The 22597-nt window shown below is 42.0% G+C and overlaps 1 protein-coding gene across 5 annotated transcripts in view; it reads left to right on the top strand.

Moving 5' to 3' along the window:
• The first annotated feature begins 8209 nt into the window (after positions 1 to 8209).
• VPS13C (vacuolar protein sorting 13 homolog C) overlaps positions 8210 to 22597 on the top strand; it is a 100530-nt gene continuing 86142 nt past the window's right edge. For 2 of the 5 annotated variants that reach the window (XM_079953082.1, XM_079953086.1), the window contains exons 1-7: positions 8210 to 8362; positions 13155 to 13198; positions 14928 to 14970; positions 16817 to 16912; positions 18723 to 18824; positions 20127 to 20186; positions 22101 to 22166. In XM_079953082.1, the coding sequence (XP_079809208.1) occupies positions 8263 to 8362; positions 13155 to 13198; positions 14928 to 14970; positions 16817 to 16912; positions 18723 to 18824; positions 20127 to 20186; positions 22101 to 22166 (511 nt within the window). In that variant the 5' untranslated portion in view covers positions 8210 to 8262. The remainder of the gene's footprint in view (positions 8363 to 13154; positions 13199 to 14927; positions 14971 to 16816; positions 16913 to 18722; positions 18825 to 20126; positions 20187 to 22100; positions 22167 to 22597) is intronic. The other 3 variants (XM_079953084.1, XM_079953083.1, XM_079953085.1) reach the window with 3 other exon arrangements.

Raw genomic sequence — 22597 nt, 5'->3', positions numbered from 1 at the left:
CATAATCCCCCCCCCAAAAAACCACCCCTGTTCAGCAGCTTTTGTGCTGGAGTTAGACGGGGCCCAGGCCAAGTGGAAAAGGTCTGCATGGCAGGGAGCAGGGCCTCTGCAACTCACAGCCAAGATGGTCTTTGGCCTCCAACGGCCTCAGCTTTTGCAGCTTTTGGAGTGTGTGTGTGTTTGGTCTCTTCTAATGTTTTTAGCTGCTGATTTTCACTGCAATAGTCTGTGTTTTTCACATTGTTTTAGCAGGGAACATTTATTTATGGGTGACCATAAACAAATAAATAAGGTGGTTAAGCAAACTTTCTGTGAGCAGAATTGATGTGCGATTGAAAAAGCCCAGGCCCCGTCCTGGTTTGTAGACAGATCTGATGGTGGCAGTGTATTTGTGCCATTTAGCTTTTGAACATTTGGCCTTTCTTGTATTTGTTTCTTTGCAGACTCCATGGCTACAGGCATATAACTTTATCGGTGCCTGTCCAATCAACCAGAAAAGGTAAACAGAGCTTGCTTCTAGGATGTCCCCAAATCAATAATGGCTAGAAAGAAACATTTGGGTTGGGATCCTCTCTGCATCTTTGCAAACTACCAATGGTGATTCTGTGGGTGGCTTGAGACAACAAATGATCTTTTCTCCTTTCCGAGTCCTGCTATAGCTTCTATTATATATCAATAATCATATTTCATTAAGTCTGTTTCTGGGCTCAGATCAATACTAATGACAAAGCACAAAACTTTAAAATGACCCCCCCCCCAAGCCCTGGTGAACAAAGTCCTGCTCTAGTGAGCAGGCAAAAGTGGAAGAATGAGAATCATGTATTTATCCCAAGACTCAGAGGCTTCTTCAGAGGAAGCTGCCATATACCTACTCAGGCCATTGGTCCCTCAAGTGCAGTATTGCCTACGCTGACTGGTAGTGGCAGGAGGCACATGGAGACACCAGGAATTGAAGCTGGGACCTTTGTATGCAAAGGAGGTGCTCTACCTGCTTGCCAAGCATGGGGGGTTAATGTTACTAGGATTTCCTTCCACTGAGGCCTTTACACACACTCAGCGCCAGGCTCTTTGTCCAGCAGCTGGTGTCTCTGATAAAATCTGAACTGTCAGAGAAAGGCTTCACATAACCTCTTAGAATCATAGAATTGTAGAGTTGGAAGGGACCCTGAGGCTCATCTAGTCCAGCGCCCTGGGATGCAGGAACTTCAACTCTTGATGTATCTGTGCTTATCCCTAATCAGCATATGTTGGTGCTGAGAAAATAGAGGTGCTCTGCTCATGGTCTTTGTAGCCTGCAGCGCTCCTAAGGGAGTTAGAGCTAGAAATATTTCCCCGCTAATCCAGCCTGCTTTGTCAAATATTGATATAATGCACCCTCTCCCCTTAGCAACCTCTGCTGTCTAAACAGAAAGCCATGATCAACATAGGTAGGATATGAAAAATGATGACGTGGGCCTAACGGGAAATACGTGATTTTTAAGAAAACAAGCTCAGCCATACAGCTGGTCTCCCCCCCCCCCCCATCTCCATCCAAAAAAGCTAATAACTTCCAGACTGAACTCTGTGTTCCAAGTCTCTTGTTTACCTCTTCTACACCTCTCACAGAAAGGCAGGAACACTTGTGGTGAATAGTCTTATGATGCAACTAATCTATCTCAGAGAACGGAAAGGGTATTTATCACTTTTTGGGGTTGTCAATAGCTCCTCTTGGGTGTGAAGAGAAATCTTAGCCCAACCTAGGTGTATTCTTAAGGCCAATTTTTGCTTAATAATAATAATGGAACATGAGTATATGGAATCAAAGACTGTGCTTTCATAAGATAAGTAAATAGTGATTGAATACAATAAGTTAGAATTTAATTTTGTGACTTGATAAAGAGTTACTTAATCTGGGATTTCGGTGTTAATGCAATTCTCTTTTTGGTTCAGTTTTACTGAATTAATACTATAAATACTTGGTTATATTTGATTTATATTTGAAAATATTTGAATCAACAATGGTCATCATCACTAGCTGGTGAAGCTGAATTGCAGGAATGCAAGCCTTCCATAGGGAAACCCATTGCTCATGTTGACCACTATTCAAACCCCTAATTTATTTTCCAGGTGGAAGCAGCAGCAAGGGGGTCATCTATCTTGGACCTTGTCCTCAGGGAGGAACTGATTGATGAACTGGAATTACTGGGAACCTCGGGAGGAAGTAATCATGTCTTCTTGGATTTCTTTATACAAAGGCAAAGGGAAGATGAGTGTAGTCGGACATGCACTCTGGACTTTAAGAAGACTGGTTTCAGATAGTTAATGAACTACTGGGTTCAGAAATACAAAAAGAGAAAGGAGTCCAAGATGGATGGGAGTTTCTTAAAAGGGAAATATTGAAGGCCCAAATGCAGACAATTCCAACAAGAAAGAAAAGTGGGAGACATCCAAGGAAACAGCTGTGGCTGCATAAAGAAGGAGCTTACAGAGAAGCTGAGAGCAAGAAGGGCATGTATAAGAAATGGAGGAAAGGAGAAATCACGAAGGAAAAGTATACATGAGTAGCCAACAGTTGCAGGGAGAAGGTCAGGCTGGCTAAAGCTCAGGATGAGCTCAGGCTGGCAAGAGAGGTTAAACATATTTTTAAAAGTTTCTTCAGCTGTGTTCAAAGCAAGAGAAAGAACAAGCAAATAGTAGGTCTTCTGTGTGCAGAAGATGGGGAAATGCTATTGGATGACAGAGAGAAGGTGGAACTGCTCAACACCTACTTTGCCTCTGTTGTTGTTGTTTAGTCGTTTAGTTGTGTCCGACTCTTCGTGACCCCATGGACCAGAGCACGCCAGGCACTCCTGTCTTCCACTGCCTCCCGCAGTTTAGTTAAACTCATGCTGGTAGCTTCGAGAACACTGTCCAACCATCTCGTCCTCTGTCGTCCCCTTCTCCTTGGGCCCTCCATCTTTCCCAACATCAGGGTCTTTTCCAGGGAGTCTTCTCTTCCTATGAGGTGGCCAAAGTATTGGAGCCTCAGCTTCACGATCTGTCCTTCCAATGAGCACTCAGGGCTGATTTCCTTCAGAATGGATCGGTTTGATCTTCTTGCAGTCCATGGGACTCTCAAGAGTCTCCTCCAGCACCATAACTCAAAAGCATCAACTTTGCCTCTGTCTTTACCTAAAAGAAAAGCTGTGCCTAACCTGGTGATAACAGAATAAGCTATGCAAGGAGGGAGCTGCAGCCCAACATAAGAAGTGGTCCCTAGCTACTTTAAATGAATTCATATCTGCTGGGCCTGATGAGCTGCATCCAAGGGTACTAAATGAGCTTGTGGATGTAATCTCAGAGCCTCAGTCTAATATCTGAGAATTATTGGAGAACAGGTGAGGTCCATGCAGACTGGAGGCAGGCAAAAGTTGTACCCATCTTCAAAAGGGGGGGGGGGGAGAAGACCCAGGTAACTATCAACTGGTCAGCTTGACATCAATACCAGGAAAGGTCCTAGAACAGATAATTCAACTGTTGGTCTGTGATTACTAAGACCCAGCAGGATTTTCTCAAAAACAAGTCATGCTAGACAAATAACATTCTTTTCTTTATACAGAATTACCAAACTTTTTGGTAGAGTTTGATAGAGTTATCTGAGCTTGGTGGATCAGGGGAATGCTAGACGCAGTGTATATATATTTCTGTAAGGCTTTTGACAAAGTCTCTCATGATATTCTTGAGAGGAAGCTGACAAAATGTGGGTTGAATGTTGGTGGACTTATAGCTGGTTGACTGACCGAACCCAAAGAGTACTCATTAATGGTTCCCCATCATCCTGGAAATAAGCGACAAGTGGGGTCCCACAGGGTTCTGTCCTGGGCCAATTGTTGTTCAACATCATTATAAATGCCTTGGATAAAGGAATTGGGGGGTTGCTCATCAAAACTGCAGATGACACCAAACTGGGAGGGGGAGCAAGTGCTGCAGAAGAAAGAACTGGGATTCAGTATGATCTTAACATATTGGAGAACAGGGCCAAAGATAACAAAATGAATTTCAAGAGAGACAAGTGTAAGGTTCTGCACTTAGGCAGGAAAAATCAATTGCCCAAATATAAAATGGGGACACCTGGATTATCATCTGTCATGTGTGCTTTAGTTGAGATTCCTGCATTTCAAGACTAGAAGACCCTTCTAACTCTACAGTTCTATGATTCTATGATTTACCTGTTAAAAAGATAGCTGCATTTGCCTTGGGTAAAACCCCCTACACAGAAAGGCTTTTAAGGATTGGCTAGAGGCACTTAGAGGCCACTTTCCTATGATTATCAGCTTCAAATGGATCATCATGGTATTTATTCTCTTCTTGTAAACAAGCACATTCAGCTTTGGTTTGCTTTACGGTTCCCATTCTGCAGTTTTGTAGGGGGAAACCTGAGAGATTTTCACCGCAAACAAGCTTCTCTTGAGGGTTGTTTACCATACAGGGCAGCCCCTTCAAAACATGCATGTTTAAACAGATGGTTCCCATTGACTATTAAAGCAATTCCTGCAAGAGAGTCAAATCTAAAGGAGAACAGATGGAGCAAAATTCTGTTGACATCCAGGGTTGATCTTTTGCATATTCATCACCTGGATGTTCATATTCAGACCTGTGATTCTGACCATATTGAAATGCCACCTAAGATAAATTATGGTGTAACTTAGGTTAGATAAACTAGCGGACATTTAATGAGCTTGTTTTCAACCATTCACTGCAGGCTACCAAGGGATGGGATATTATGATGTCCATGGCAGCCACAAGTCATAGAAGTACCATCATCTTTCCCAGACTTTTAATTGTAAATATCCTTTTAACTGGTGATGCTGGAAACTGAACTTAGGAATGTCGCTGCTGCCTAAATTCTTTCAACATTAGGGGACTGAGCCTGGGGCTTCTGCATGTACACCCTACAGTTGATTGCAGTAGCTCTAAGGAACATGGGAAGCTTCTGTAGACCAGGCATGCTATTCATCTAGCCAAATACTTCCCACTTTGACTGGCAGGGTCTCTTCGCCATCTCATGCAGAGGTTTTTCCACGTCATTTGCTACCCATTCCCTTTTAGCACAGCAGGGAAAGGCTTCAGGGACAAGGGAATGGAAGAGGCATGCTCTCCACTTTTATCCTCCCCCCCCCCTCTGGGAACTCCCCTCACAAGAACATGGGAATGTTCCTGTAGAGACTTACTGGAGCTCCAAACAGGAGCACACCTCTTAGGGATGGGGCTACACTGCAACTTTTTACTGAAGCTTTTACTTGTATATACTATGCTTGGCTGCCTAGTACCATGTACAGGATAATGCACCTTCCATTCATTTCAAATAGATCATGCAATTTTATTCATAATTGTTTGTGACTTGCAATGAAAATAGCTACAAATAGTCTTAGGGGAAGGTGCATTTTAATTACCTGAATTATATCACATTTCAGCCTAGTTCTGCTGTTCAGTGAATCACTGCTTTTTTTCTGGGAAGCTTTGATAAGCTTTCTGAGAACTAAAAACATTTTTGTTTATCCTAGACTAGTGGCAGCCAGGAATGCAGTGCAACTGATACCTCAGTTGGCAGAGCAGGAGGCTCTTAATCTCAGGGTCATGGATTTGAGTCCCAGGTTGGGCAGAAGACTCATGCATTGCAGAGGGTTGGATAGATGACCCTCCTGGTCCCTCTCAACACCATAATTCTATGATTCATGTTAATCACAGATGAATCAGTTGATTGCATGTGCCTTGGATAAAATGACTTAACCCACAATTCAGCTGCCAGTCAGCAACCAAGAAAACTAAACACGCAGAATGCTTTAGACGATGTCAGCAGGAGAAATGTGGAAATGGCCATAACAGCCACGAGTTTGGTTGGCTTTAAAAGAGGATTGGTCAGATTCATGAAGAATAAAGCCGTGATTGCTATGCTCTGCCTTCATGGTCAGAGGCAGAAAAAAATAATAATTTATATGCCGCCCATTTGACTAGGTCGCCCCAGCCACTCTGGGTGGCTTCCATCAAATTAAAACATCAAACACAGTAAAATGTTTCTGAATAGCAGTAGCTGTTAACCACAAGAGCGGAGGTAGCTCTTGCGCTTGAATCCTGGTTGCTGGATTTTTTTTTAAAGCAACTCTATGGCGCTGTGGGTTAAAGCCTCAGCGCCTAGGGCTTGCCGATCGAAAGGTCGGCGGTTCGAATCCCCGCGGCGGGGTGCGCTCCCGCTGCTCGGTCCCAGCGCCTGCCAACCTAGCAGTTCGAAAGCACCTCCGGGTGCAAGTAGATAAATAGGGACCGCTTACCAGCGGGAAGGTAAACGGCGTTTCCGTGTGCGGCTCTGGCTCGCCAGAGCAGCGATGTCACGCTGGCCACGTGACCCGGAAGTGTCTCCGGACAGCGCTGGCCCCTGGCCTCTTGAGTGAGATGGGCGCACAACCCCAGAGTCTGTCAAGACTGGCCCGTACGGGCAGGGGTACCTTTACCTTTACCTATGTACCCTTGATCCTAGCTCAAACATTTTTGAGAGATGGATTTGATAAGTAGCGTGGTAGATGAGGTGCAGAGAAAGAGTCCAATTATTTTAGTGGCTGTGCTAGAAAAGTGATTTCAGCCCATCGTGGACCTTCCATGAGCCTCATGGTTGAAACAGGAGCTCTTCCTCCTTTGGATGTAACTTGATTGCCTCCCGCAGGACAAAGTGTTATAGCTGAAATTAGTGTTCAGGAAGCGCCATCCTTTGCCGGGTGACCCACTTAGCAGGTATCGCTGCTGTGGCTGCATATTGCTGCATTTGTAACTACCGTAGTTCAAAAAGAAGACTGTAGTCTGTATAATCCAGGCATGGGGGCTGTGAACTGAGGGTAAAGGTTGCTCCACATTAACATAAAGGATTGGTTTATCTCAAGCTTATCTGTATTTCTGAACACCCGTTCCATGGGCTGCAATGAATAGTACTGTGAGTTCCTCTTCCTGTGATACTAGGCAGATCATTATCAAATGTCCATTGAATTGCAGGCTTCTGAACTCCAGGGAATATGTGGCGGTAGATGTGGCCTGCATAGGATGTGGTTCTGCATAGGATGTTTCAACCTTCTTCAATAGCAACCATCCTCCCTAGGCATGCCTGATGGCAACAGAAAAGGCTCTCTCCATTGCCCCAGCCTGCTACACCACACTTGATAATTTGTGGACTATGTCTGCTTGCATGTGCCGTTTGTATTTGGTTGCCAAATCCCATCCCTTCCCACCAGCCATCCTGCAGACTGCTGTGGAACGGCAGGATGGGGCTGGCAAAATCCCCTTCAATCCAATCCTTACTGATGGGTTTGGAGAATCCTGAACAGCATAAGTACCTGCCTTGGTACATCACAGGTGCTCCTTTGCAGCTGCGGGGGACTGAGAAGAAAGACATGAAACCGTAAGAAAAATAATGGAATCAAAGAATCTTAAAGAGTTGGAAAGGACCCCAAGGGTCATCTAGTCCATCCCCTGCAAGGCAGGAATCTCAGCTAAAGGACCCATTACCTTTTTGGGAGTGTGTGTGTCATATTTAATATAATGAGCTGGGGTGAGTGATCATGCACAATTTATTATTATTATTTATTAAATTTATTGGTCACTTTCTACAAACGCACACCTACATACTGTTTTAAACCAGCGTTTAAAAAAGCAACAACATCTAAAAGCCGATTGTTTTTTAATAATAAAAAATTGATTTAAACATTCCACCCACCCCAAAAGGCCAGAGATAACCAAATCCCCAAGTCCTGATGAAAAATGAATGTTTTTGGCTTGGTGCCTAAAGACACGTAATGGTACCAGAGAAGCCTCTCTCAGGGAAGAGCCACATTTATTTATTCACTTCAGTTAAAAAGCAACAACTTCAAAATAAATAAAAAATGAGGAAGAGACGAAGAACGAGGACGAGGAGGCCGGGGAAAGGCAAGCGCCCTCCTCCTCCTCCTCCTCCGTTTTATTATTGCCTCAGCCAAGAAGGCGAGTTGGCAGGCGGGCAAGAGCACGCGAGGAAAAGCAGGAGGAGAGGGAGAAGGAAAAAGAAGCGCCCGCCGAGGGGCGTGGCGGGTCACGCGCGCAGCGGCCTATCGGAGGCGGCGGCCAGGGTCACGCGGCGGGCGGCGGCGCCTGCTCCTTCCCCCTCCCCTCCCCTCCCCTCCGCTCGGCGTGAGGCGAGAGCGAAGCTGGGGACTGAGGGAAGGCCGGAGGGAGGGAGAGAGGAGGTCTTCGCTGCTGCCGCCGCCCCCCCTTTCCGCCGCCGCCATGGTGCTGGAGTCGGTGGTGGCCGACCTGCTGAACCGCTTCCTGGGCGGCTACGTGGAGAACCTGGACAAGTCGCAGCTCAAGCTGGGCATCTGGGGGGGTAAGGACGGAGGGGGGGGCCGAGGGGAAGCGAGGCTCCTCCTTACCTGCGGGGGGGGGGGAGGGGACGCACCTGTCTCTGCATCCAAGGGGGGGGGGGGCGAGCAGAGAGAGCGAGGAGGAGAATTGGAGGCGGGTCTCTCACCCCTCCTGGCCTGCTCCACCCCCCTTTGAGGCCCCCCCCCTCTCCCACTGGGCTTCCCACACCCTCAGATATGGGTGCTGCGCCCCTTCCTCCTCCTGCCAGCCCCATGTGCTCCTCTGACAGGTCCTTCCCCCTCCTCTTCAAGCGAGGTGCAGTGGGGGGGAGGGGTCTCATCGCTATCAGAGCAGGCTCCTCTTGCACCCCCTTATTCCCTCCATCAGTTTAGCTTCTTCCGCTTTGTCTCTCATGCCAATTTTATGTCCCTTCTCATCTTTAGATGGGTGGCATCTGGTCTGTAGACTAGGTCCCTCTCCAATTGGGCTTATGCATGCACCCCCTCTCTGATTCAAGGGTTGCACTCCCCAAACCAATTTTGTGCTCTTACTCCTGTTTCTGGCAGAGCATTTGACAAATGGGGAGCCACCACTGAAAAGGCCCATTCTTGTGTTGCCACCCTCTTGGCCTCCTGAGGTAGGGGCACATATAGAAGGGCCTCAGGTGACAATTGGAAAGTCTGGGTCGGTCCTTGATTTATCGGAGTCTTGAGCCACATAAGGCTTTATAGGTCAATACCAGCAAGTCTTCTGTTGCATGATTTTGAGAGTTCATGCTGAGTCCAGGTAGCCCCTTAAGCCCAGGGATGGGGAACAGTGACTCCAGACGATGTTTGACTCCAGCTTCTCTTGGCCTCAGCCAGCATTTCCAGTGCTTAGAGATGATGGGAGTTGTAGTCTTAACAACATAAGGAGGGCCAGAACTTCCCCATCATTGCATTAAGTTGTGTTGTTATATCTAGGAAATATACCAGATTGTGAAATATTCCTGTTTTGTTAAGTAGGCAGTCAAAGGTTATAATGCCTCAAGAACTGGAAACTGTTTGCAATGTTATGCCAAATATGTTCACACCTATTTCGCAAAGAGCCACGTTTCCTTAAAGTATAACTTGGTTTTCTTCTTTAATGATCAAATTGGTGACATCTGAGGTTTTGATATGCTAAGTTGCACCCCACCATGTCAAGTCATAATAATAAATATAGCACATGATCTATTACAGTTTATTTATAATGCTTTCAGGCACCAGGAAGGCATTTTTGTTTGGCTTTATTTATAGTAGAGCAGGCTAACTCAGAGTGTTGGATTAGAGGGTCATGGATTCAGTTTTGAGTTTAAAATTGTGCACTTTAAATTTATGATACTTTTAAAATATGTTACCAAGACCCCCAATGTTTTTAAATAAATTTATTTTTATTCACCAGCTCATAATTCCTTTACAAGGGAATTTTTTGTTTTCATTGTATGGGAAGAAAACTGAGGCTGATGTCTTGGCTAGGTTGCAGGTTGAATTTGGGGGCCTCCATCCATTTCTCCCAGTTAAAATTGGAGTAATGTTGCCACAATATTTAACTATTGTGGTTCCTCATCTTGAGAATATCTGTGTTGGACACATCCAAGCCAGTGTGAATCCCATTTCATGATCCCTTTTCAGCCCAAGGGCAAGCAAGGGGCATTATTGAAGTACAAGGCAGAAGCACCTGAAGAAGACTGTGGAGTGATCTATAGGCTGGATTAGAGAGGACTGGGGGGCCCCATTCACAGTCAGGCCTGAGGTTCCCCATCCATGACATAGCAACAGCGTACATGTTTAAGGTAGAGCTCATAGGAGCCAACTCTTAGGAGTCGAGGTCCCTTCGTCCCACCCAATAAAATATCTGAGGGGGCCAGCCCCCCCGTTAATAGGTATTGCCATTAAAATGCGGTGGGTGGGTACAGCATCATGTGAGTAATTATGTGGGGCAGGGCTTACCTGGAACCCCTACTCCCTAGTAGAGATCCGGGTGTTCCAGAAAGCCTAAAATGAAACCACTAACTTTATTGCTTTTATTTCTACTTCCTTCATCAAATTAAGCTGAAGGACTTTGAAGCTTCCTTGTAAAAAATATCCTTCCTTCTGCAGTGGCTTTAGCTGGGATCATGTTGTTTACTTTGTCGGGCTGGCTTGAAGCAAGAGAACTGGGGTGGGGTGGGGTGTGGAGAAAGCGAGAGATTGGAAGGGTAAGAAAGCATCACATATTGCCTTGAAAATCACCCATCATGTGATGACTAAGAGGAACTATGTGTGTTCTTTTGGAAGAAGAAACAGTTCGTAGATTATGTGAGTTATGGCCTTGAGTGGGGTGTTTGTTGCACACCAAAGGTTTTTTTTTTTTTGCTTTTTGTTTTCTTGGCTAGACTGTTATCAGGGTTGGCTCAAGGCTTTTTGTAGGGTTGCCGTGCTTAGTCAATTGATCAATTTAGATTAAAAAGTTTTTTTCCTTTTAGGAAGCAGTTCTTAAACACTGAGTTGCTTTTATTACAAAATAGTGGTTTTTCAGAAGTGTTGGTTTATTTGAAAATAAATTTATTCCTAGGACAGCGGGTAGGATTCCTTCCAGCTTGCCAGTCTGAATCATACTTTGTTTCCCCACCCCACCCCCTGTGATGCAATTTTGGCGTGTGAGAGATGGAGAGAGGAGAAGGGGAAAGTCCTAGTTTATAAGCAGAAGTCTTTGCACAGGAGGCCAGTTTGGTGAATTCTGTGCAACACTCCTGCCCAATCATATTGGTGAAGTGTTATAGATTTGGTTGCAAAATGACAATGCAAAGCACATTTAGAATGAGCACAAGAAACATTTTTCTTCCTCCTGGGTGCCCAGGAAAGAGCTGCAAAGTGAACAATTGCCTCTGTTGCAGCCCTTTGTAGAAGTAGTTGAAAGTGCAGTGCATTTACATGGAGTAGGAATGTTTAAAAATGTGCCCTCTGTTTTGGCTTTGTATTACTTTCAACCAGTGGTTTTCAACCAGTGTGCCGTGGCACCCTGGGGAGCCTTGAATGCTGGTCCGGGCTGCCGCGGGCAACACTGGCCTCTTTTCCTCTGATGCCCTCTCTTCTCTGCCTCCCAAAGCTTGCACAGCTGTTTGTTGCAGCAGCTCTGGCTACAAGCTCCCCAGGTGAACAATGCCTCTGGGGCTGGCCAGGGGTGCTTCCAGGGCCCCTGTGGGGCAGTGTGAGGAGGCACCTCTCTTTGGGGAAGGGGATGCAGCTCAGAGATTAGGGGCGGCAACTGTGGCTGTCCAGAGAACTCCCAAGGAGAGGGAATAAGAGGAGGCTGAGGGAACCCTCCACAAGAGAGGGGCTGCCAGGTCTACAGGCAAGGGGTGACATAACTGGGCTTCTGAGCCCCACAGAGGTAGCACAGAATGAAAGTAGTTGATCAAGGGAGCCGTGGAACCATAAAAGGTTGAAAACCTCTGCTTTAAACAATTACAAAAGAAAGCAAATGTCCATATTTAAATGATTTTTAATAATTGTTTGTAATGCTGTAACCTACATGGGACGTTAGGGTGAAAGGTGGGTAATAAGTAAATTAATAAAAATAATTTTAGACATGCTGTTGGCATCCTTCTGTCTTGAGAGAAGATGGAGTGTGCCTCTGGGGGTGAAGTCAAACTGCTGTGTTAGCAGTACTGTGGGGTCCCCCCACAGTGTGGGGCAGTGTGTGTGGTTGCCCAGAGGACAAGACCCTCCCTCTCAGCCTTGCTGATGTGGTCCAAAGGAAACCCAAGCAATATGTTTGACACTAGTTTGGCTGCAGACGTTGCTGGAAGGAGGTGTACAAGGGGCTAGCCAACCGTCTGGGCTCCATTCTGGATTTGTTGAGGTTTAACTCCTTAGCCTTTTCTTTAGGATCAGAGTTTTCCTTGTTCTAGATGGGCTACCTTCCTAGGTTGACTAGCTCCACCTGCCCTCTACAGTATGTGTAGCTATTTGATTATCCTTGGTAAATGAAAGTACACTACTTTAAAAGCAATCAAAACATGAACTGTAAGAATCTTGAACTCCATAGTGTGTTTCTGGAGATTGGCACTGTGATGAATATCACAGTAAACGAAAGTGAAAGACTTCAGTAGAGACTTCTTTCTTGACCAGATTCAACCAGCTCTTTATAGTATGAAAACATGTTCTATCCATTATGTAGTTAACTTGTTCTCTACAAAACTGGGTACATTTAAGAGATTCGAATTAAGCTGCTATTGAACTACAAGAATGACTAATTAAAGCTAGCATGGCTTTTCTTATGGATCAGTGAAATGTTTAGCATCTTCTTCCTTATGATATCTTTATAAATCTTTACATACTGTTGCTGTGCAGTACGATTGTACATACATTTTGAAACTGGAAAAGATTTCAAAACCATTAAAACAAGTTTCTCTTTTTGCAATTCTAGAATAGAACAAGTGATACCTAAAACAAAATGTTCTAGCGTGCTGTGTTGATGTGCACTACCCTCACTAAGAATATTCCATTCTTCCCCCCTTTTCCATCCAGTCCCTGGTTAGTTAGCATTCTGAGCCCACTGAGCATGCGTGATCCTCAATGGGCTGGTTTTTTTGGGGTCTCCCTGATGGTTTAATTTTCTTCTTTTGTACTTTCGCAAATCCTGAGGTTGCCCCAAGCCTGTGGATAGCTGCCTCTTTTATGTGAATGGTTCCCTTTTGTTTCCATAAGCGTTGGTTACTGGAAGAATTCAAATCTCTATTAGTATGTGTTTGTATACATAGTTCATAGAAAATAAAGAGATCTTGATATCTGATTTCTTTTACTATATAGGTAATGTGGCACTTGACAACTTGAGGATAAAGGAGAACGCCCTGGTAAGCCATCTGTCATCTAGGAAATTGCTTGGGTTTGCTTTTTTAAACTGTGCAGGTCAAGCTTGAACAGTAGCTGTAGCTGATGCATTTTTTTTAGCGACTTAAGAGAATTTGATTTTTTAAAATTCATTAATTTTTATTGAGGCATTGGAATAATACTGTATATTTCATGTTGAGAAAATATGAGTGATCAGACCAGTGCAGTCTCTCAAGAGAAGGGGTTATGTTGATCCCTATGTAAAAGATCACATATTGAAAAGCAAAGTCTCATTTTTTATCTTCATTTTTATACACTAGTGTAATTTTGTCTTTTTTCCAACAGGTGAATAAGAGGTAGTGGTGAGGAGCAATCAGGAATAGTCTGGTTGAGCTCTCCCTCCCTCCACAATGTTGTCCTGAGCCAGGGTTCGAAACTCCCTTTGTTCTGGGCGCATTTTGCAGCAGGGAATTTCATTAATGTGAGCAGTTTCTGAGCTCTTGGGTGTCATACCGAGCCTAAGATTTCAGATTAAAACTGCCACTGCGGAAAGAAAAGGAGGACCTTTTTCTGCCTCCCCACTTCCAGCCACTGTCTGAAGACTGGAAAAGGGACTCTCATAAGCATATTAAGGGGTGGGCAGGGGCTTTGTTTTTTGCAGTCTTGAGATTAGGACTAGACCATGTGAAAAATGAGCATAAGATTTTAACTGCAGTTCATTCATTTTCAGCTTTGTATTCTTGTTATTAAAAAGGCATGCCTGGACACTCCATTGTGGTGCCCATAACTTAGCTTTAAGGTGCCATTTAGCTCCTAGCTTTCATATCTCAATTTCTGACACTGTCTGGAGCCACTTCTCACCATCCCTACCTTGCCATCTCATGTCTTCTTCTAAGCTTTAAAGAAGATGCTGGGATAGCCAGTCACAGACCCCTGTATCATATATAATTTGGGTCCTGCTCTGATTTGTTTATTAAAGTCAGTGGAACTATTGTTGCTTAAGTACATCAGTAAACAAATTGTGAACCAGAGTGCCTAAATACTCTTAGGTCCAATACTTAATTGAATGCTTATTTCAGTTTTACTTGGGAAGAAGAGGTAGCTTAGCTGGAGGTCTCTCTGCTCCATGTTAGCATGTCATTAGGTGCATGTAGTATACAGTGGTGCCTCGCAAGATGAATGCCTCGCAAGACGAAAAACCCGCTAGACAAAAGGGTTTTCCGTTTTGGAGGCGCTTCGCAAAACAAATTTCCCTATGGGCTTGCTTCGCAAGACAAAATGTCTTGCGAGTTTTTCCGACTTTTTTTCCCTCCCCCCCCTTTTTTCTAAGCCGCTAAGCCGCTTATCCGCTAAGCAGATAAGCCGCTAAAAGCCGCTAAGCCGCTAATAGCGCTAATCCGCTAAGCCGTCTATGGGCTTGCTTCGCAAGACGAAAAACCGCTAGACGAAGAGAATCGCGGAACGGATTCTTTTCGTCTTGCGAGGCACCACTGTACTGTCTTTTCCCCCAGTGATGATTTGCAGCCTTGGCCCAAACTTTAGTAAACATACTAGTGGGGGAAGATAGCATTTGCCATGGGTTTTGGGTGCTTGATGAATCTTTTTGTTACTTTGCTCTAATTCTTAAACTCAACAACTTTAAACAGGTTTTAAAACTATAAAGCAAAGCTAGTGGTAAGAGCCCTCTGATATGTAATGAGTATGTTATTTTCCTCTTCTCTACCGCCTCCCCCCCCCCCCCCCATTTCTCAGAGTGAGCTGGATGTACCTTTTAGAGTAAAGGCTGGACAAATAGGTAAGTAGATGGTTCTCATTTGCATTTTGATTTGGAGACTGAAAAGCTGGAAGTTAGTAGCATCTTGGTAGTTTGTATATTAGTGTACAATAGCTAAGAACCTGCAGCTGGTTTTTTCAAGGAAATTGGGCAAAGTACACAACAATTACTTGGCCAACTTATAAGGCTTAGAACAATGTTTTCTGCATTTTAAATTAGAATACCATTTGTGGGGAAACAGTTGTAATTCAGATATTTTCTACTTTGCAGGATGGGAAACACTTCAGTTTCATTCCCTCTGCTTCCTGGTTATGTTTTCCTTTTATTTTCCACTCTGCTGCTATCCATAACAGATGCCCTGGATCTGAATGTTTGTTGGAGTTTTATGGGCTTTTATTCTAGCTGACTCTGTCCTATGGACTGCTGTTATTAATACTCATTTAAGTTTTAAGAGTAACTTGCAGTTTGGTGATACAAAGAAAACAAACAAGCTTCTGTCAGATGCTTTTCTGTAAATCATATGATGAACCATAACTGCTCATTATTTTTTATCACTTAGCAAATAATTGAAGTAGAATATATGACTTCATACTTAAAATGCATGAATCCAGCAGTGGAAAGCCTAGAACAGCCTTGTATTTCTGTGCCACCTATTATAAAATGTGCAATAAAGTATAATATTTATTTTTCAAATTGGTATATATAAGCGCCCCCTCCCCCAGTTTCCAGTCTTCTAACTGCCACTTTGCATCTAAATGTCCTGCTCTGGACTGACTTCTTGAAGTAGCAGTTGTTAAGCCCCTCACAGGTCAGGGCTTCTGCCCTTAGCTGCTGCTGCTGGCTCTCACAGCTTCTCGCTTAGGTGGCAGCTGTAGGAAGTAATAGAGGAGCAAACCACCCCACCCAAATTGAAAACAGCCACAGATAACAAGGAATTGCGTGCATGCAAGTGAGCAGGCTGTCAAAGAAGAGATGGAGTGCTTGGTGTCTCCTCTGTACCCAGCATAGAAACCTAGCAGGCTGCTTGCGGAGGGAAATCCTCTCCTTCACATTCTACATAGAAATATGGTCAGCTGCTGGAGGAGCTGGAGCTCCTTGCCTATTTTCTATTTGTTCTCAGAAGACTAGTAGCTTTTATGGGCTTATTTATAAAGCTGGGAAATGTTTGTCTTGCTCTCAGGTTCAGTTTTGTTTCCTCTTCAAAGTGTTTCTTATAAAACCACCAAAAGCAAATGCATAATTAAAATGCCAACCTTTTGCTTGGCTGCATTTCTTAATTTTGTGTAATTTGAATGGGAACACAGGAAGAGTAAGCTTACTTTTGAGGAAGGGTAGATTTTCCTGCATTATTTACCTTGGGTGTGTTACGGGTATAATGAAAGAAGTCCAAGATTAAGATTGCAATCCTGTGCCAAGGCATGTGCTTAACTTTCAATGCCCTGTAATATAGTTCTTCTGTAGAGCTACAAGTACTGTGTTTCCCATGTGAAAATGAAACGAATGATACCCCCTTGTTCATGTACAGTTCGTTATTTTTAATCTGAAAATTGTAAATATTTGCGTTTCATCCCAACAGATTTATGATGCAACAAATCCTGGCACCTTTGGGGATCAGAAACTAAACAGTTACTCCTCTTATCTGTTTTTTATTCATTAGCATACACAGTTTTGATAGAACAACAGATCTGATGGCCTTTTTCACCTGTGAAGCATCTGGAGCCTTGGGATCAGCCTAATAGAAATATCACTTGGCAAAAACTCTTACGTTGTAAACAAGGCAAACAATATTTTTTCCAAACAGACTTCACCTGCATGATTCAGTCTTTGCTCATTCACCGAAATATAAAATGTTTTGATTTTTTTTTAGATAAGCTTACTTTGAAGATTCCTTGGAAGAATTTATATGGTGACGCAGTAGTTGCAACTCTAGAAGGCTTATATCTTCTTGTTGTTCCAGGGGCAAGTAAGTGGTTGATGGATAATCTGAAATGCAATATGTAGTTAGAATGTATTGCCAGTGCCTTACACAGAATTTGAAGACAAGAAAGATTCCTTTAGAACAGGCTGTCGTGGGTCATTGGATTAAGCACATAGCTTAATCTGTGTTTACAGAAATTTGTCCCACTATGTTCCATGGTGCTTATTCACAAGAAAGTGTATAAAATACATGTTATTGTTGTTTCCTTTTTTGTAATATGTAAAAATTTCCTTTCTGTGTTATATTAGATATTGCAAACTCATGTTATTTAGGCATTAGTGCAGTGATCCTTACTGAAGAAGGCACTTGCTGTGGAGCCCTTTCTTTCTGCTTATGTGAAAATTTCCTATACCATTTCATAATTTTCTGCATTTATAATTTAGTGTTGCATCTGTATTGAGGATGAGCAAAACCCTGGTTTGTAAATACACTTCAAGCCATTGTTTTGAGGCATTCCATGGTTTAGAGATCAGGAGGATTATACTTGAACTGGACAGTTGTGTAGCTGGTGCCCCAGAATTACTTCCTCCCATCCATCTCTCTTGTTGGCATTATCAGTCCATTTTGCTAAATATGAAAAAGGAGGCTTTTTTGGTTATTTTTTTGAGTTTTGCCTCTTACATTCATCCAAAAGAAAAAATAATCCAACATTCAAACCAAAAACAAAGCTGAACAAAAACATACAAACACGTATTAACTAAGTAAAAATTTTTCCTCCACCATTTACCAATAATTAATATTCTAAATTAATATTCTAAATTAACATTCTAATCTTTTGAGGTGACTTCCAGCCACTTCAATATGAGTCATACTTTTCCTTTATTAGTTGCCTTCTTTTGATGTTTCTCATTTCTTGGTGTTATACGATTTATTTATAGTAACTGTTTTGTATTTTGCAAAATTCGTCAAAGCATAATAAAGGTTTTACTTGAGAACATTTTTTTTAAAAAAATAGATTCTATAACACTCCCATTCCTTGCTGAACTTTTGGTTTGTTTGATTCCTAATTATTTCTGTCATTTTCGTAAGCTCAATATATCAAATAATTTTATCTGCCTCTCTTCTTTTGTTGGGCTCTCCTCTCCCCTCTCCCTCTTTCTTGCTTCTGTTGTGGCGTATAAAAATATCCTCATTTTTCTAGTTCTTCATAGTAATAATAATAATAATAATTTATTTATACCCCGCCCATCTAGCTGGGTTTCCCCATAGATACTATCCCAAATAGTTTATGGTTTTCTTACATTCCCACCACATATGAAACATTGTTCCTTCTGCCTGCTTACACCTCCAGCATTTATTTCAGTTTGTTTTATACAGCTTTGCTAATTTGCTAGGTGTCAGATACCACCTATAAAATATCTTCGTTTTCCAAGGCATCCATTTGTATTTTATGCCCAAAATATTTTGCCCATTTAATCATAACATCTTTCAATTCTTCATCTTTTACTTCCCAATCAAGTAATAGTCTATACATTTTAGATAAAAATTTGCTTCTGTTTTGTATAGATTCTTTTTCCAGCCCTGAAATTTCTGTTGCAAACCCATTTTTCTTTTTTGATTTAAATGTTTCATTTAATTGATAATATTGCAGCCAGTCTGTAACATAATGCCTGATTTCTTCATATATTTTTTAAACTTCAATTGATTTGCCTCCTCTTCCATCAGTTCTTTATAAGTTACCAACGGTGATAGCCACCAGCTTGGTCAGGAGGTGGCACTAAACTAGAGCCATCAGGGATACCTTGCCTCTTTATTGGCTTGCTGTTTTGACTAGATCATGAACTCTTTCTCCTAGGCATTAAATATGATGCAGAAAAAGAAGAAAAATATCTACAGGATAACAAGCAAAAGGAGTTATCAAGAATCGAAGAAGCCCTGCGATTAGCAGCAGAAAAAGGTATTGTATGGTTATTCTTGAGGGTTCTAAGATGATACTTTTGAAGAACTCGGAAGGGGCATGTTAACCAAACACTGTCTTGAAGTAGGTCATGGCTAGAGTTGCCTGGGTGTTTATTAACCTGATACTAGAGTCTAGGAGTTTGAAATCTGTTTTCAGTTTGAAATCTGTTTTAGTTTTCTTCATAAATTTCATTCTCAACACACTGTATTGTAGGGTGGTTCTTGTTTTTGTCCTTCACATTGCCGTCATTTGGAAGCTTTTACTATTACAGTATTTTTAAAAAATTAAAAAGTAGTATATGGAGTTGTAATAATTAGTGTTTGAAGTGTGAAAGCTACATGTGTTATTTCGGGGTGTGTGTGTGTGTGTGTGTATACGCACGCGCGCGCACACACACACACACACACACACACACACACATCTATCTCTGATGGACATTGACTCCTGCATTGCAAAAGACCATTGCATATTCTTCTTCTGACTAATTGGGGAAAGTCAGGAAAGCAGGTCTACCAACTTAACCAGACAATGGATTTTTAACCAGACTCCATACATGTATGTGTTGTAGATTCCCTAAGTTGTTTATATAGAAGAAATTGATAGTTGTCATTGGTAGCTGGACTAGAAGTAATGATGCAACTTATTTATGATACTTATTCCTTAAACCTTCAAAACATTTTGCTTCATGCAAATGGTAATGTCAGTTACTTCTAACTCTGGCTATCTAATCAAGGATAAAGCAAAATATATTTGTTTTCATTAGTTCAGCTCACATGTGCTAAACCATGGTTGATGTGCATAAGCAGGAAGGAGTTGCTGCAAGCCTTGGGTTTGTACAAAGGACTGGGAGGAGGACTTCATTGTTTACTTTCAGCTTTAATTAACCATGGTTTGTTTTGAAAGTAACTAGAGTTAGTTATAAACTAAGATCTCTGGTTCACTTGCAAGAACAAACCCTGGTTAGTTTAAAACTGAAAGTAAACACTGCTGGTTTCATTCTCTTGGGTGTATGAGAGGGGAAGGGGGAACAAGCCAAGGGCTTGTTCCTACTTTTGCACATGGTTTAGCATGATGTGTGAACACAACCAGTGTGTGAAGCTTGTGATGTTGTAGATTGTTGTAATGTACAATGATAAATAAGAGGCTGTTGGTGAAAGTGGAATAGTTTTTCTAAGTATTTTAAAACTAGTTCTCTCTCTTTGAATGTTTAAAAACCCTGTATTAGTGGTTTAGATTGAAAAGTAGATTCTATTGTTTTAAAATATGTGCATTTTGGTTACTGCTGTCATATGGATGAAGGAGCTCATTCAGATTTCATATGTGGACTGGAGGACATTGTGTATAAGGATGTCAAGTCTGGTGGGTATGCATGCTTAATGATTACATTAAAGGGTATTTGAAAAGGGAAACTGAATGCCTGTTGGTCTGCTAGATCAAGCTACTTCTTGTGACAGGAACTAGGTTAATGCTAAACTACTCTCTCAATGGTAACTTTAGGGAAGCTCTGAACACCTATTCAGGTACTTTGAGAAACAATCATGCCTCAGAGACTCTGAAAGCCAATTTATCAAAGGAACACTGATTGAAATATTTTGTAATTATTTCAATCATTGTTTCTTGATAAATTGGCTGTAAAATCATACATATAAAGGCTGTGATTCTTGCATTTTCAACAGGAGTTTATGTTATTGCAAATATAATGGGTTTGATTCAGAGAAGATTCTGTGAAACTCACTTATCCAGCATGGCTTCCCTGGGTCCTATGCCCTCCTACAGCTGCCTGTACCACATAAAGTGCTGCTCCCAAGGGTTGGTGCATCCTCTGGAATGCCATGAGATGAGTATGATGCAGGATGGGGAAATTAGACAAATTTGTTGGGGCTTGCTTTCACAAACAGAAGTGTTTTTCCACTTGTGTAAGACATCTCTGGGTGTAAGCCATTATTCTCATTGCTGAGGTGAAGCATTCTTTTTTCGTAAGAAAAGTATTCCATTGATTAGCATGTCAGTCTTAGTCATGTCTCCTTGGAATGGGTTCTGTGAATGAAACATGTAGATGATGGCATTGTTTGGTTGTAAATTAATCCAGTAGTGGAGTCATATGCTCTTCTAAAGCCATGACTTCAGAGTATCCATTTTTAAAAATGTTTTTTTCTTGCCTTATGTAAAAGCCTCTCACCCAGCTAGTAAGCAAATTTAAAAAGAGAAAGAGGAGAGACTTGGCTATAAATAGACTGTGAATGCTGTTTTCCTGTCTCTTCCCTTCTCTACAAGTATGGCTGCAGGGATTCTGCATATTCATCTTTTTTCAGAGCACATGTGCAGGCAGTCTTAGCCCTGGCAGTTTACCCTTCTCTCTTCAGTTTTGCTCACAAAGAGAGTTAAGTCCAGCAATAGTCTTCTCTGCTTCCAGATCTCAGTATTTTGGGTTGTAGACTTGATGGAACTACCAGCCTCCTACAACCCCAGAGCTAGGCCTAGAAGAGACCCATGTATTTAGAAAACTTTGCTTACTTTCTGAAATTGTCTAGGGAGCCCCATTGTGGTTGTTTTTTTAGCACCCTTGCTCTACTTAGTCTGATTAATTTTTCCTCCTTTCATACACAGACTATTGGGAAGTGGAGCACTGGGGTTGTTGTTGTTTTTTTGCAGGCAGCTAGGGATGATTAGGGAACATGGACTGTTTTAAGGATGGAGTGAGATATCCAACTAAGTTCACTCTGAGTAGACCCATTGAAACCAATGAATTTAATTTACTCAAGTCCACTGATTTCAGTGAGTCTATTTTGAGTATGACTAATGCTGGGTGTCTGCCAGAATCTCGTCCCATAGTGAACTCACTGCTTCTCAGTGGCAGATACAGCAATTGTTATAAAACTTTGTCTTTAAATTATAGAAGTTTTGCTGAAGGAAGGTGTATCTCAAAATGTCTTCCTTGTTTGTAGTAGCTTAGAGTAGACCTATTAACATCATCTATTAGCCATGTAAATTTCAGTAGGTCTACTCTGAGTAGGCCCAGGGCTGTAGTCCCTCTTTAGTTTCATAATTTTGCTGTAAATCCATTTTCTATAGTCTCATTTGGAAAAAAAGAATAGTATTAAATAGTGAAATGGTTTTATACTGGAGCTGCAAACTAACTCTATGCTTCTATACTCCAAATGTCTTGCCTAAATAATCTTATTTTTTGTTTTCCTTTATTTTCATTGCTTCCTTTAATGATGCCTGCCTAACTGTAATTTATCCTCTTTCTGTAAAATTGCTTACATTGAGAAGGACGTAAGTCTAAAAAGACTAAAAAGCGTTTTAAGAAATCATTTAAAGGTAATGGTCACTCAAAAGGTGGGTATAACTAGCACAGTGTGTTGAATATTCCTTTTCCGTTGCTTTTCTTTTTATAAGCTAACAAAAAAAAATGCAGTAATATGTGCAACCTTCTTTTAGGCCAGCAAGTAAGTTAGTGAGACTTTGACTTTACTGGATATAAACAAACTACATTGATTTTAAATTAATTATAATTACAATAATAATGTCTGTTAAAGCAGAAATTGGGTAGTTCCTGCTCAAATTAGTGCTTGAATTGTTTGGCCTTCAAACCTCAGTTGGGCACAATCCAGCAATAGCTGTTCAGATTTGATTTTGCAAGAGGATTAAGGGCTCTTTCCCCTGAATGAATTCCAGTGAACACAGTAGTGAAAGGTTTAACACAGCTAGTTTTATTTTTAAATGATGCATTTGTTACAGAAAGAAGTCTGTAGTAGGTTCATACTTAA

Source organism: Podarcis cretensis (genome assembly GCF_951804945.1).
Source record: "Podarcis cretensis genome assembly, chromosome: 14".
In the NCBI taxonomy this organism is placed as follows: domain Eukaryota; kingdom Metazoa; phylum Chordata; class Lepidosauria; order Squamata; family Lacertidae; genus Podarcis; species Podarcis cretensis.
Note: the sequence above shows the minus strand (reverse complement) of the source record. Positions and strands in the feature narration are given on the sequence as shown.